The following is a 15,718-nucleotide window of genomic DNA, read 5'->3' on the forward strand; positions in this document are numbered from 1 at the left end:
GCAAACCAGCACTGGCCTCTCTCCCAGGCTGCCCATGTCCCAAGAGGACCCCTGTTTCCCCTGATCCGGAACATCCTTCAGGGAAAACCAGCTAGCCGCCATCTGTGCACCGGCCTCTATCCTATCTAATAAAAGAATAATATGTGGATTGACCATCACTCCAACACACAAGATGGCTGACCCCATATGGTCGAAGATCCTGTCCCCATGTGGATACAAGATGGCCACCACAAGATGGCCACCAGGAGAGGGCAGTTGGTAGGCACCAGGCCTGCAAGGGAGGGCAGTTGGAAGCGATCAATCCTGCAGGGGAGGACAATTAGGGGTGACCAGGCCGGCAGAGGAGGGAAGTTGGGGCAAACAGGCTGCAGGGGAGCAGACATCAGTCAGGTTGGCAGGGGAGCGTTTAGGTGTGATTAGAATGGCAGGCGAAGTGGTTAATGGCAAATAGGAAGACAGGCAGGCGAGCAGTTGGGAGCAAGCTGTCCTGGAATGTGAGAGGGATGTCCGACTAAACAGGCAGTTGGACATTCCTCAAGGTGTCCCAGGTTGCAGGCTGGGCTGAGAGACATACACCCCTGAGCATGAATTTCATGCACCAGGCCAGTAGTAAAAGCATAATATGCTAATTAGACTGGACATCCAGATGACCTTCTGGATGAAGCTGGGGCTTAAAGGGCCAAGGCAAGCCACCATGGCAGTGGGGGCCAAGCCCTTGCATGAATTTCATCCATTGGGCTTCTAGTGCATTGAATAAGGGACACAACTCAGAGCTGACTAGAATGTTAAAGTGCTCCCAGTTAGTAGACAGCCATGGGGTCTCTGGGGAACTTTGAAGTTATCTTAACCTAGTCCAGCTTAAAATTTGAATCAGTAACTGTGAAATGAAGCCAACTTATCACATTCAAAGATACAACATGCCACCTTACCCAGTCTGGCCCAGTGGATAGAGCATTGGTCTGGGGACTGAAGGCTCCCAGATTTAATACTGGTCAAGAGCACGTACCCAGGTGGTGGGCCCCAATCCTCAGGAGGGGGCATGCAGGAGGCAGATGATCCATGATTCCTCATCATTGATATTTCTTGCCCTTCATCTCTGAAATTAATAAAAACATAAACAAATGAACGAAAAAGAAACAAAGATAATGTGCCAAGGGCCACAAATTTATTGGATGGTAAAAGTCAAGGTTCAAAAATATCTCCACAACTAGCAGAATTAGGTGGGAAACAAAAAAGTAGAATTTATAGGATACAAAATAAAGTCTTGTACTTGGGCTTAAAAACAAAACCCTACACAACATAGTTAAGAGCAGCGCATCTACAATAAACCCATTTTCATTTATTGCAACTCAGTAAGAGGTAGCAGTCTGAAATAGTGGTCACAAAAAGCTAAGGCAAATCTAAGTTGCATTAAGAGAAGATAATGTTCTCTTCACAAATATATCCTTGGGACCATACTCAGTTCTGGGAATCACATTTTAAATTAATAATAATTTATTAATTATTAAGAACTGTGTGTTGGGAGAATGGTGGGATCTAACCTAGGAAATATTCTGCCAAAAGCTAGAACTTGAGGATGTTTAAAATGTTTTATCTTGTTTTTCATCTCATCTGTAGAGAGGATATGCTGCCTAATGGGAAAGAGAATTGACTAGGAATGGCAAATGGGTTTTCTTTCTTGAGCCAGTTCTAATCAACTGGTAGTGAAGCCAGGTCTTGCTGCTGAGAAAGATGTTAGAGTGAAAAGGAGAGAGTGAGGGCAGAGAGACATCAACTGGTTGCCTCCTACATGATCCCAATCTGGGGACTAGGGAGTACATGAGCAAGCCTCAACCAAAGTAGGTACTTTTGACTGGGAATTGAATCAGAACTCTTGGATGTGCTGCCACGCTCTAACCACTGAACAACACCTGCCAGGCGTCAGTGCATCTTTGTACTTGTATCATTCTCTGGCTATGTTTTCAATGCTGTGTTAATATAAAGAATATTCAAACCTTAAAGAGTATTGTGAGTATATTTGAGAAAAGTGTTGAGAATTTCCAGGAAGCAGTATCTCAATGGATTGAGAAAATGCTCTGGAGAATGATGGGTGTGTTTATTTTTCTATTTTTTATACATTACAATCAAAGGAGAAGACATAGGTTACAAGAAATCCATTGATGGTTGATTAGAGAGGCAGGATAAAGCAAATGGGGTTCAGGGTGAGGGGGAGAACCTGTTGAACTGGATAAAAAGTAAAATGATAGACACATACTTAGATGGGTATAGGATAGTCAACAGTCAAACAATTAACATGATAACAATGGAGGAATTTGTGGTATCTGTCCTGGTGCTCAAGCACATTAGGTTATGCCCCCACGGATCCAGAAAAGGGAAGTTATAAGTTACCCAGATATTTCAAGGGTATCCTATCCTATCTTTTAAAAGAGTATAATGCAAATTAACAATCACTTGGCTACCCCAACAAACCACGCCTATAAGCCAATCAGGAGCGAATATGCAAATAAACCCAATCAAGATGGTTATGGCCACAAGAGCAGGAGGGAAGCTCTTGTTTCTCTGGCAATGGAGGAAGCCAAGCTTTCTGCCTTCCTTGCCAGTCTCGGCCTCCACTCAAGGGCTACAAAGTTTCAATTATAGAGATACATAAATCCCAACAGAAATGGCTGTCGCCACAGAGCAAGCAGAAGGCTTGGCTCAGCTTCAGGCTACAAAGTTTCTATTGTAGAAGATAAATAAACCTCAGATACCAGGGCCTCCACTTGGGTTGTCAGTGGGCATGGCTGGCCTGCAAACCACCACAAGCCCTTGCCCAGGTTGCCCCATGCCCCAAGGGAATCCCCCATCCCTGATCCGGAACACCCTTCAGTGCAAACCAGCCGGCCCCCATCTGTGCACCAGGCCTCTATCCTACCTAATAAATGAGTAATATGCAGATTGATCACCACTCCAACACTCAAGATAGCTGCCCCCATGTGGACACAAGATGACCACCACAAGATGGCCAGTAGGAGAGGGCAGTTGGGAGGGACCAGGTATACAAGGGAGGGTCGTTGTGGGTGATCAGGGAGGGTAGTTGGGAGGGACCCAGGACTACAGGAGAGAGTAGTTGGAGAGGACCAGGCCTGCCAGAGGATGGCAGTTAGGATGACTAGGCCTGCAGGGGAGGGCAGTTAGGGGCAAAAGGCTAGCAGGGGAGCAGTAAGGCATCATTCTGGCTGGCAGGGTGATCACGTTGGCAGGCAGAAGTGGTTAGGAGCCATCAAGAAGGCAGGCAGGCGAACAGTCAGGAGCCAGCAGTCCTGGATTGTGAGAAGGATGTCTGACTGCCCAGTGAGATCAGGCCTAAACAGACAGTTGGACATTCCTCGAGGGGTCCCAGATTGGAAAGAGTGCAGGCTGGGCTGAGGGACATTCCCCCTGCCTCTCCTCCCCCCTCCCCTTGCACGAATTTTGTGCACCAGAACTCTAGTGTGTGTGTGTGTGTGTGTGTGTGTGTGTGTGTGTATAGGCAATATGCTAAGTCCCAACAGTCAGGGTAATGATGTCACATAGCAATGCCCAGGGTTCCTCTCCCTAGTGATGAGCCTCCTTAGAGTGTCTTCAGCACAGGAACACGACTTGCTTTATAGCCAGGTGGTAAGATTTTACAGTTTAATCAAAGGTTTGTGAAGCGTTTTCCCATGCCTTCTCTCATTTGATCCGCACAGAAGTCCTGGAGTAGGTAGATAGGAGACTCAGTGGAATCCTATTTTCTTTTCATTTGCCATAAAATGGAGATTTAGAAAGCTGAAAAACTTGACCTGATTGAAAAGAAGTAAGGTATGGTTTTCTCACTGCACAGAATATAGTCAAACCCTGCTGCAAATTAAATATTTCACCGTTTGCTCTCCCTGTGTAATCTACAATAATAACCTGCTTCATGTTGATATTTACTACCGTGTTGCTGACAATTACCTGAAAGAGAAGTTGGGGTGCTTCACTGGGCTGGCAAAGGTTAGCTAAATCAGAAAGCAATTCTAATTGAGCCAGTTTATTCTATACCTATAAAAGGCTAAGTTGACTTGTGCATGTATGATACATACAAATCTCTCAGTGGCAGCAATCACACACATGTTTTGATCTGTCAGAGTCGGACATGAATTTGGTTGACACTTTTATTATAGAGAAAGGGCGAATTAAAAAGCAATATTGAAATATTTCTTTCAATTAATTTCCTTCCAATGTGCACAAATTCACTCACTGGGCCAGATAGGCTCAGGTAAGGTAAAGGTTGATCTTGTCAGAGAAGATACCAGCATAGGAGATGACTACCCATCATAATAAAGTTTAATTTCAGACCATCCTTTGTGGTTACTTTGTTGGAGTTTGCAAGACCACCATGCAGGCCTGCCCTGAACTTGTCAGGTTAGCATGTGGCCCTCTTCTTTCACAGCATTTTGGTAAGCCATCTCACCTTTATCTTCCTCAGTATGCAAAACAGTGGGTACTCGTCCTGGCCTGTGTTGCTCAGTGGTTAAAGCATTGATCTGAGTATAGGGGTCACCTGTTGGATCCTGGTCAAGAGCTGATACCTGAGTTGCAAGTCCAATACCGCCTTCAGTAGAGTGGAAGGGAGGCAATCCATGGATGTCTCTTTCACATTGGTGTTTTTCTAACTCCCCTACCCTCTTCCTTCAAGCCTCTAAAATCAATGGAAAAATATACCCTCATGCCTTGGATGAGGTAAAAAGAAAACCTAAAGCAAAAAAAAAGTTGATACTCAAAATTTAGCTCACTGATTTTCAACCAGTGACTTTGGCCTTCCGATGGTCAGAACTGGTGCAGAGGAGCTGCCTGTGTGGGCAGAGAGGCCAGGGATGCTGCTAACCTCCCCGCGGTGCACAAGGCAGCACCCCTACAAAGTTTTCGGCCCCATAGGGCAACCGTGCCGCGGTGATGAAGCCCTGGATTACTGAGTGACCTAGTAGAAAGCAAAGCCCCGAGCTGGCGGAGCTGCGATGGGACCAGCCGGCGGGGGGTAAGGTTAGCCACGGTTCTGTCCTCAGAGTCCTCGTCCCCTCTGCCTGCTCGGTATCTTCTCTTTCGGCTCACATGTATTGAGTCAGGAGAGACAGGGTTAACACCCAGATCGCGCGGGCCGCAGATGTCCCCTGGAGCGCCCGCCCCCGCCACGGATCCTAGACGCGGACTTCGTAAGAAAGTATCCACTGAGCTCGCCGAGTGGCTCTCGCCACACACGGAGGCTAAGCTCTCGCGATAAGTGAGCGGAGTTTCCGGCGGATGTTGGTTTAGACTTGAAGGTAACGCTCCGGACTCTGACTAGGCGTGTCTCCGGGAGAGACGAGACCAGCAGTGAGCATCGGGTATCCACGTGGTGCCTCGGCTTCCAGGGCAGCTGGTTTCACAGCGTTCTCCACGTGTCTATGCTCAGGCCACTGGTGAGAGTCGCGCTCGCGCCGGTACACGTTCCCACTCACCCATGGTAACCCGAGGGGAGGAAGTGCGTTTATCCGCCATTTCCTAATTCGGAGTGGGCGGGAGACCATTGAGGTATAACTGTTCTTTTTGAATCCCCAGCACCTCGTATGGGTTCTGAGGACAAGCGAGGCGGGTGGGGCGAAACTGGCTCGGTGGGAAGCCTACGCAGGAGGCCTAGCCAGGAGCTCACTTGAGATGCATCTTGTTTGTTGTTAAAGCGCCAACCGGGTGCGCAGAAGCTTCGTGTTTGTTTCCGTGAAAGTGCCGTCCCCGCAGGGCTTTCGCGCTTTCCCGAAGGTTAGCCACGGTTCTGTCCTCAGAATCCTCGTCCCCTCTGCCTGCTCGGTATCTTCACTTTCAGCTCACATGTATTGAGCCAAGACGAACTGCGCAGAAAGCTGTACCAGACCTTCAAGGACCCAGGGATCCTGGGCGCCCTCAAGGTATCGCTTTAGGCCCATCTGTTCTGTCGATACAACTTTCACGCGTGGCAGCCGTAACAGGCAGTCCACATTTAACTCTCGGGTCTGGATTTTAAAAAGAAGGTGATGTGCAGACGGTATTGGTGAGTGCTGTCTGTAAGTTTGGTGGTTATTCTGGGACAGGCGTCCCAAACGCTTTAGCGTCTGCCCGGGCTTCACGTTTTCATAGACTTATTGACTGACATTCAGATGGGAGCGAGCAGCTTTTTATAAAATGAACACGTTTGAGTAAGGTTAGACTTGTTTTATGAAGCTGGTTGGTAGGTTCCTGAATTAATTGATTTTGTAAGAGTCATGTTTGAATGAAGATATTGAGACAATATAGAAAACATTAAGTGCTGCTTACAGTAGAATAGTTGGGAGAATGTCAGCTTCTTTCTTTAAAATAATTGAAAGTTCTGAAGATTTCACTTGGGCAGCACATACTTATTAGTGTGAATTAACAGCAAGGAGTAGATTACCTCAAGTGTGTTTTTGTTACTATACACATTTCAGAAGCATATTTTCACTTATGGGAAATTAAAGAAAACGTGAGTTTGATTTGTCTTTTCTTTTCTCTCCCCCATTGTTTTTGTAACTTAAAAAAACAAAACAAAAACCCACACTTTATACTTAGGTGAAAAATCCATAAAAACATGGAGGAGCAAAATCTTTTCTGATTCAATTATTATTGGCATAATGGTTGTGTGTGTGTGTGTGTGTGTGTGTGTGTGTTCGTTCTTAGTTCAGTGTTATATAGTGAGCATTTTTCAGTGTCCATAAAAGCTCCTTGAAAACTTTTCAGTTGCCCATGTTTGGATGTACTTTATGTAGCACTCCCTGGTGAATGTTTAATTTGGGCAGCAAATAATTTACTAATACATTTTACATTTAAAGTAACATCAAGGAATAGAATTAGTTTAAACTTGTTTTCATTACTACATATACTTCAGAAGTATATCTGAAATATAAATGTTAAATAGGTTATAACCAGGCCTATGCATCCTTCAGTTGCGTTTCTCATTGTTGCGTAGATTAAATGGCATTACTTACATTCTTGTATGACTTTTTATCCTGGAAAATAAAAGGCAATAAGCATTTCTTCTTAAGGCTCTTTAGCAGAGCATGTATATTCTGCTCAGTTTAAATGTCTTTTTTACTATAGGATTTTTGATGTATAAGTCCTGTTCTGTACTGGTAGTTACATACTCTTGTTCTTTTCAATGGTAAATATATCCATAGAAGATAGATGTATAGCAACTCTATTTGTTTCTTGCTTGTATAGTATTGATGTGAATACACTGGATGTTATTTAATATTGAACCCTATAGATACAGGCAACATACTCCTAAACTCAGCTCAATTAGATGTTTCCAGATTATATGCCAAGTAGATTAGGACAATATCCATTAGTTCACTTAATTTAGAGGTTTCCAAGTTATAACCTTGAAAAAATTACCAGTTAGCACCAAAATTTTCTTATTTATAAAACTAGTGACCTGGTGCACAAAATTCATGTGCGTGGGAAGTCTTCCTCAGCCCGGCCTGCACACTCTCCAATTGGGACCCCTCAAAGGATGTCCTACTCCCAGTTTACGGGGATTGGGCCTAAATGGGCAATCAGACATCCATCTTAAAATCCGGGACTGTTGGCTCCAGCCGCTTACCTCCCTGCCTGATTGACCCTAACCACTTTGCCTGCCAGCCTGCTTGTCCGCAAGTACCACTTTGCCTGCCAGCCTGCTTGTCCCCATCTGTCCCCCGCTGCTGGCCTGCTCACTCCCCAAGTACCACCCCCATCACCCTGATAAACCCCAACTGCCCCCATGCCAGTGTGCTCACCAGCCCATTCCCTCCCTGTTAGCCTGCTTACTCCAAACTGCCCCCCCCCACTGTCCTGATAACCTCCAACTGACCCCCACTGATGGCCTGCTCACTCCCAGCTAGCCCTCCTGCTGGTCTGCTTACCCCCACTATCCTGATCACCCACAACTGCCATTCCATCCTGGCCTGATCATTCCCCAGTGACCCAAGCTCCCAGCCCCTCCTTTCTATTTTTTCTTTCTTTCTTTCTTGAAACTTTGTAGACTTGAGCAGAGGTCAGGGCTGGCCAAGGGTGGCTTCCTCCATCGCTGGGCAATCCAAGCCTCCAGCTCACTCCATTACAGTGGTTGCTGCTAGCTTTGTTGGGTTAATTTGCATATTTGCTCCTGATTGGCTGGTGGGTATAGCAGAGTGATGGTTAACCCTTTGCACTCCAAACCATTCTGGACATTGGCTACCAGCTACTCGACGCTACTTTGCGGTGGACACGTGTGTTGAATTAACTCAATTCCCCGTAATCACTAATAAACTGCAATGTCCCCCCTGAGAGGGGACATCCGAGTGATATGCTAGAATTCCGATGTTCCCTGAGAGGGGACAGCGGAGTGCAAAGGGTTAATTTACACGTTTCTCTTTTATTAACGTAGATGTGGGAAAATTAATGTACCTAACAGTGTCTTGAGATGTAAATAATATATATGAAGTGCAGTTTTTTTTTTTTTTAATAGACATAGGCTTATTGTAAGAAACTAGCTCACAAGATTGTGGGGTCAGGAAATCCAAATTCTGCCAATATGCTGGCAGCCCGGAGACCCAGTAGGAGCTGTGGTTGAGCCCATAGGCCATCCTCCAGCAGAATTCCTTCTTGTTAAAGAGAGGTCAGTATTTTTTCTGTTAAGGCCTTCAACTGATAAGATGAGGCCAACCCACATTATGGAGAGTAATCTGCTTTACTCGAAATTCACTGATTGAAATTTTAATCTCATCCAAGAACACCTTCACAGAAATGTCTAGAATAACATTTAACTAAAATATTCAGGCATGTAAACTTATCACAGCACATAACACTGGTTGTTATAATAATGGTTAAATGGGTAACATTGGTGAATCATGAATTCTTTGTATATTCTAAACACTTACATTGATTAAGTCCTTTTATTCTCATGATAATCTCTGTGTCGGATACATATATTACTTTCCCATGTTACAGATGAAGAGGCAGAAGATCAGAGAGCTTGCACAACTTTTTGGAGCTGGGATTTGAACCCAGCTTATTTGGCTCCATAGCTTCCACCACCCACAGCAGGTATTCCCATACAATCAGTACCTGCCTGTCCTTCCACCATATCGAGGGCACTGTATTCTTGACATCTATAATAATGACACACTGGCAGTGCCATCAGACTTAGGAGACGTCCCTCCACCCTCACTTTCACCCCTGTTTTTACCCCCCTCCAGAAAGATCAATTTGATTAACAGGTATTTTATTGGGTGACATCAGGCAAGTCCCATGGCACCTCACAGTGTAGAGCCAGCAGAACCAGGAACATCTCCACCCCACCCACCCAGCCTCCTGACCTAGCGCCTTGTAGGAAACATTGTAGAACCTGTACCCTGCCAGGTGGCATCAGCAGTCATCCCTTACTACTGGCCCAGTGTGAGGTCATGGCACTTGGGCAATGGACACCCTCCCCTGTGGGAAGTCCCTGACAGCTGTCCTTGGAGAGAGCCCAGCACTTTATTGCTCCATGAAAACTTCTCTCCAAAGTCACCCCTTACAGATCCCTGGCCACTCAGAACCCATCCTAGTTGTGAGGGCCCACTGATTGGTTGCATCACACAAAGAACAGGCCCCCCCCGAGGGTCGGTCCACGCAGAGCCATTTGCACGCAGAGCCATTTGCATGCAAAGGAAGAAGGTCCTATGGGCAATCCCTGGTTCTGGCAGGACTGAGACCCAGGGTAGGTCTCAGGAGGCTGGGATAGTGAGAGCAACATCTACCTGGGCCTGTGTGACCACAGCCAATGGGAACTGAGCTCCTGCAGGGAAACCAGGTCAACACAGCTGAGGGTGGCCATCCTGGAGGCAGGGCCCATCCAGTTTCCAAAATCCCAACCCCAACAAGAAGGACCAGCATGTCCTACATCTTGGCAGGTGGCCCCCAGTGCCCTCTCCCTCCTCCCGCCTCACGACATGGAGACAGCCCAGGCTTAAGGTCAGGCACAGGTACCCACTGCCTCCTGTAGCTGGGCAAAGAGCTAATGTGAAAGGAGGATGATCCAGACCAAAGAGGACAAGGTCAACTCTCTGGCACCTGGTCACACCCACAGCCCTGGAGATGCCTGGATCAAGGCCCGGAGTCCCTGTGGATAATGAGGTTGCCTCTTTTCCTCCAAGGAATCGGGAGCTGCCCCACTGTCGTTCCCCAAGTCCATAAACCAGGGGTGAGGAACCTTTTCTCTGCCCAAGGTCATTTGTATATTTATAACATCATTCGTGGGCCATACAGAATTGCCAACTTCAACATTAGCCTGCTATATTTTGTCAAACATTTAATTAAGTCACCTTTTATGCCTTGGCAGGGCCAGACCAAATGATCTTGTGGGCTTTCTATGGCCCTCAGGCCAGATGTTCCCTACCCCTGCTAAACCACTAGGCCACAGTGCAAAAGAAGGGAGAAAAGATAGCGAGCCAGTTGGCACCAAGGTCACCTCTGGTTCCAGAGGCTCAGGCCTCACCAAAGGGCTGGTGGCCTGCTACTGAGCCAGGGGACTTGTCATGGTGGGCTCCTTAGGGTCCTTGCTCTCCACAGTGCAGGGCTCCACAATGTAGCCCACAGAGTGGTCAAACTTGCCACCCGCCAGGACAGAGGCTGGGTGAGGAGCAAGCGTGATCTAGCCACTTCTTAATGTGATCAAAGAACTTGGCCTCAATCACTGCATAGAAGAAGGTCCTGAAATCTTCTGTAAGGTTGACCTGCTGTGCTCCTCCAGCAGCTTTTTTATTTGAGGCATGTAGAGGTGGGAGCAGGCTGAGCACTTCTGGCCACTGTACTCAAGGCTGAGCATAGGGTCCCGCCACCACACTGTCCATGTCTGCTGAACGGTGCACAAAGTGGAAGTTCTTCCAAGTGCACTCTCTGGCCAGGCCAGGAAAGGTGCAAAAGCGATCCAGTTTCCGGGCTATCTGCTTCCACAGGTTTTTAAAGGTGGGCACACTGCCTATTAAGTTGATGTTGCAGAGGTACACTGAGCTGGTAATAGTGTCCCCAAATGTGGGCACGTCAGCTGGCACAAACTGGATGATGGTGGGAGGCAGAGCAGCCTCCCGGAGGATGTGGTAGATGGCACAGCTGGCCAACATGGCTGTGTTGCTTAGCTTCCAAAGAATCACATTGCCCATCAAGGCCAGTGTCCCTGCCAGGTTGCTGCTTATCGAAGTTAAAATGGGAAATGGCTGCCACAAAGCCCTCCAGCCCTGGTACTCTTTGCTGTTGGTGCTGGGTGGCACACTGATGGGCTGCTCCATCATGAAGCACCATGGCAAGCTTGGTGTTGAATCAGAAGTCGATCAGCTCAGCCAACACCAAGGCTCGTTGGACACCTTCAGGGAAGAGGTGTGTTTCACTGAAGCCTGGTCCCCCTCCAGCAGGGCACAGAGAAGCATGGGCAGCAGCAGCAGCAGCATCTCCAGGTCGCAGCATGTGGAAGTGCATTCTTTCTGTGCGCTAGGTCTTATTTTCCGAGGATGTCTTATTTTCGGGGAAACACGGTATAGAGCCAAACCAGCTAGGGATGGAAGTGCATCTTCATAATCTTATTTGGGGTTTACTCGTTTCTCTCTTGCATATGTTATTTTATTTTGGGGAACCCAGTTTTATTTTAATCCATATGCCAAGTAAGCTGGTTTCTCCTAATATTATTTTCATCAGTCCATAGAGAATTGAGGAAGCAACAGAATTTTCTCTTACACATGCTATCCGAATCAAAGGCTGCTGAAATGGGCTTATAGGGAAGTTAGAGTCTACATGTATTCTGACTCACCACTAGTTCTCTTGGAAGTAGATGAAAGCAACTTCTCTAGCCAGAATCCATGGGCTGCTTAAAGCACACTGTAAGACAAAGTGCCGCTAAGTAGTTCTAACATCTGGCCATGGATCTAGAAAAGCTGTGGAAATAAAAGGTAAGATTCTAATTTATGTGGCAAATCTGTGTATTTCTAGTGCAGCAAACCTGCGAAAGTTTGTTCCCACTTTGTGTATTTTTGTTTTCTTTCTTTTTTGTCATTGAGAAAGCAACTCATTCATAAATTGATGCACGCTGTATTGTGCAGAGAAGTGCACAACCATTTCAGTTGAAGGGAGCACTTCTAACTCTTTAGTGACAGACCACTTACAAAGATGCAGCTATGAATATTAACTTTCAGTTTTCCTTCCAGAAAGTGCTTGATGGAAGAAACTGTAAAGTTTTCCTTCCTGATTCTGAATTTTCTATTAATAGGCTTTTCTCCAGATAATTATAAAGTGCTACCTAATAGCTCAGTGCTCCTTGGCTAGCTTGGTCCCTTTCTCAGTCATCTTAAAAAGTCATAGAGTTGCTATTTAATGCAGTTTGAAACCTCAGTGTTTTGTAAAATTGTGATGTATAGAATTACGAAATGTTTTAGAGGTAGAATTAATCCAAATTGAGCTAGAAATTATGTTTCATGTAACATACTAAGACTAATGGCCATTTTTCTTGACTAATTGTCATGAACTTGGCTCTGGGCTAGCACACTGTGTCCCAGATGAGAAACCAGAATTAGGAGAAGTGGGTGATTTGCTTAAGGTCATAGGATTTCAAGATGGCAACACAGGGCAATAAATCTGGATTCTAAAATGTGCATTAATTTTTAAAAAAAATCTGTTTTAATCCTCAAATATTAAAACACATGCTACCACTTCTTTAATTATTTTAATTATATTCCTACACCATTCATTGCTTTTGAACATACTATTTACATTTTATTATCTTTAAGGAAGATATAGAAAACTTTACATATTTTTTTAAGTAGGCTTAATATTTTAGAGGAGCTTCATAGCAAAATTGAACAGAATGAGAAAGTTTCTATATGTCTCCTCTCTCATGAACAGCCTTCCCCATGATAAACAGTTTTACAATCAATGAACCTACAGTGTGGCATCATTATCACCTAAAATCCATAGTTGACATTAGGGTGCATTCTTTGTGTTCCTGTTTTAATTCTCTATTTTAGCTGTAATTGTCCAAAAGTTTCATAGTCAGAAGTTTTAAGAAGTCATGAATAGTGTTAGTATTTGAAAAACTTAAAATTTAAATATGCTGTTTATGTTCATTAGCAACCAAATTTTGTTTATCAACATTAGGAATTCTTTTTTGGTCCATCAGTCTCTAAGCTCGTAATTACTTTTCACAATTTTGCTTTTTGCCTAAGCAACAGTCAGTTATATAATTATTAGGGCAGTAATTAATCTAGTTCAGATACTTCAAGGTTTTACTATACTTCAAAGTTTTACTGTTATAAAATGCCATATAGAATGTTTTCTTTAAAGGAAAATTAATAGAAAATATATTAGTGTTCTCAGGATAGAGATGGTAAAGAATACTTACTGTATATTAGGAATAGCTACCCAAAATATTTGTTTAAACTATTTTCAGTTATACTCTAATTATAAAGACAATAAAAATTGAGTTCATTTACATTCTGAAGCATTAGTATGTAAAAAAAAAATTGCAATTGACTCTGGAATTCAGATAAGATCCTGAAATTCACCCAAGTTCATATATTTGAGTCTTTATCATCCGTAACCTGTTAACCATTTCTGTTAGGCATATCATCTTTCTTGTGGCCTAATATATTTATTGTGAAGTAACTGGAGGTTCATGTCTTAAGAGAAGTATTTTAGCCAAAACTGATGTGGCTCAGTGAATAGAGCATCAGCTTGCGGACTGAAAAGTCCCAAGTTTGATTCTGGTCAAGGGATGTACCTTGGTTGCGGGCACATCCCCAGTAGAGGGTGTGTGAGAGGCAGCTGGTCGATGTTTCTCTCTCATTGATGTTTTTAGCTTTCTATTTCTCTCTATAAAAACTTAATAAGATATATTATAAAAAAAAGAAAAATATTTTAGCCCTAGCCAGTGTGGCTCTGTTGGTTGAGTGTCATCCCATGCACCAAAAAATTGTCTCTTTGATTCACAGTTGGGCCACATGCCCAGATTGCAGGCTTAGTCCTCTGTAGGGGTATTGTAAGAAGCAGCCAATCCTTGTTTTCCCTCACAGTGATGTTTCTCTGTCTTCTTTTTGCTTACCTTTTCTCTAAACCAATATTTAAAAAAAAAACAACAAAACACACAATGTACTTTATCTTTTGTATTCAGCAAGTTTATTGTAATTTAATAGTATTAGAAGAGCTTTAATTTTACATTCTTTTTTAAAAAATATTTTATTGATTTTGTACAGAGAAGAAGGGAGAGAGATAGAGAATTAGAAACATCGATGAGAGAGAGTCATCGATCAGCTGCCTCTTGCACACCCCCTACTGGAGATATGCCCGCAACCAAGATACATGCCCTTGACCGGAATCGAACCCAGGACCCTTCAGTCCCCAAGTCGGCGCTCTATCCATTGAGCCAAACCAGTCTCGGCTAATTTTACATTATTAACATAAACTTACTGATTTGTAAGAGCTCTTTGATATTAAAACTAGTGAGCCCTCTCCATATTATAGCAAATATTTTCCAGTGTATCATTTGTCTTTTGACTTTATTTCATGCCATATATAAGTTCTTAACTTTTATGTTATTATTTTTCTTTATCACTTCTAGATTTTTGTGTCATGTTTGGGAAGGACTTCCCTCAGGAATTATTCATAAAAGATACATAATGTAAAACAGGATAATGTAATAAGCCCCAAATTTATAAAGTGAGCAATGGTTGAATGAAAGAAAGTTGTGAAACAAAACTTTGTACATTGTGTTTTTTAGGTTTTCTTGTGGAGTTTCTGAAAGAGATAGCAGAATATCATCAGGCTAAAGAGACTTGTGAGATGGACACTCAGACAAGTCCGTTGTTTCCTCGCAAAGACATTCTTGGTAATTTCAGGCTTTCTCTCTCCCCCCCCCCCCATGATTTCAGGTTTCAATTGATTTTTGAATGAAGAAAAAGACCTACTTTACTATGTTGTGTATTTCTAAACTGTTTGCAGGTGGGGTGCTCATTTTCTCTTGTGTCGTTGTGTCAGCACAGTCTTATCTTTAGTGCTGCCCTGCCCCTCTGTGATCACCAAGGGGATGCAGAGGCACATGTTCTTGTTTGTTGGGTCGAACCACTCAACTGGGAGGCTTTTCCCTGTGTCTCACTTAACTTTATTTTAAAGCCATTAATGTGAGAAGATCCTAGACTATTTGCATTTCAGAAAACTAGAGAAGTCAGTGGCCCATCACTTCATTTTATAGTGAAGAAACCAACGTCACTAGATGAAGGAAAAACAATACTGGAGTCCCAAGTTTTCTGGTCCATGATCCATATCATTTTCCATAGTACAGCCTTTCTATATATATATAATGCCATTCTGCCTTTAGTTATATGCTCAGAAGGAAAACTGGCTAAAATGCTGTGATTAACCCTGGCTCCTCCTTACTTATAAAAACCAATAACTTTTAGACAATCAATTTAAATATCATATATATATATGTATTTTATTGACTTTTTTAGAGAGAGGAAAGGTGAGGGATAGAGAGTTAGTAACATCAATGAGAGAAATATCAATCAGCTGCCTCCTGCACAGTCCCTATTGGGTATGTGCTTGCAACCCAGGTACATGTCCTTGACTGGAAATGAACCTGGGACCCCTGAGTCCACAGTCTTGACACTTTATCCATGGAGCCAACCAGTTAGGGAAAATTCTAATATATTAATCTACTTCGCCAGCCTTT

The 15,718-nt window shown here is 43.9% G+C and overlaps 1 protein-coding gene, 1 long non-coding RNA gene and 1 pseudogene across 2 annotated transcripts in view; 2 read left to right on the forward strand and 1 right to left on the reverse strand.

The window, feature by feature from the left end:
* Nucleotides 1–5,000: 5,000 nt before the first annotated feature.
* The window catches only part of LOC118714119 (oral-facial-digital syndrome 1 protein-like), a 69,812-nt gene continuing 59,094 nt past the window's right edge, over nucleotides 5,001–15,718 (forward strand). The window contains 4 exon segments of the mRNA XM_036429048.1: nucleotides 5,001–5,020; nucleotides 5,700–5,778; nucleotides 5,843–5,924; nucleotides 14,768–14,875. Coding sequence (XP_036284941.1) covers nucleotides 5,001–5,020; nucleotides 5,700–5,778; nucleotides 5,843–5,924; nucleotides 14,768–14,875 — 289 coding nt within the window.
* On the forward strand, nucleotides 7,369–10,287 carry LOC123651953. The gene is made up of 3 exons (XR_006740967.1): nucleotides 7,369–7,379; nucleotides 9,921–9,930; nucleotides 10,144–10,287. It is a non-coding gene; the product is annotated as an uncharacterized LOC123651953 (long non-coding RNA).
* LOC123651952 lies at nucleotides 10,419–11,294 on the reverse strand (annotated as a pseudogene).

Source organism: Pipistrellus kuhlii, unplaced genomic scaffold (genome assembly GCF_014108245.1).
Source record: "Pipistrellus kuhlii isolate mPipKuh1 unplaced genomic scaffold, mPipKuh1.p scaffold_m20_p_98, whole genome shotgun sequence".
Classification (NCBI taxonomy): Eukaryota; Metazoa; Chordata; class Mammalia; order Chiroptera; family Vespertilionidae; genus Pipistrellus; species Pipistrellus kuhlii.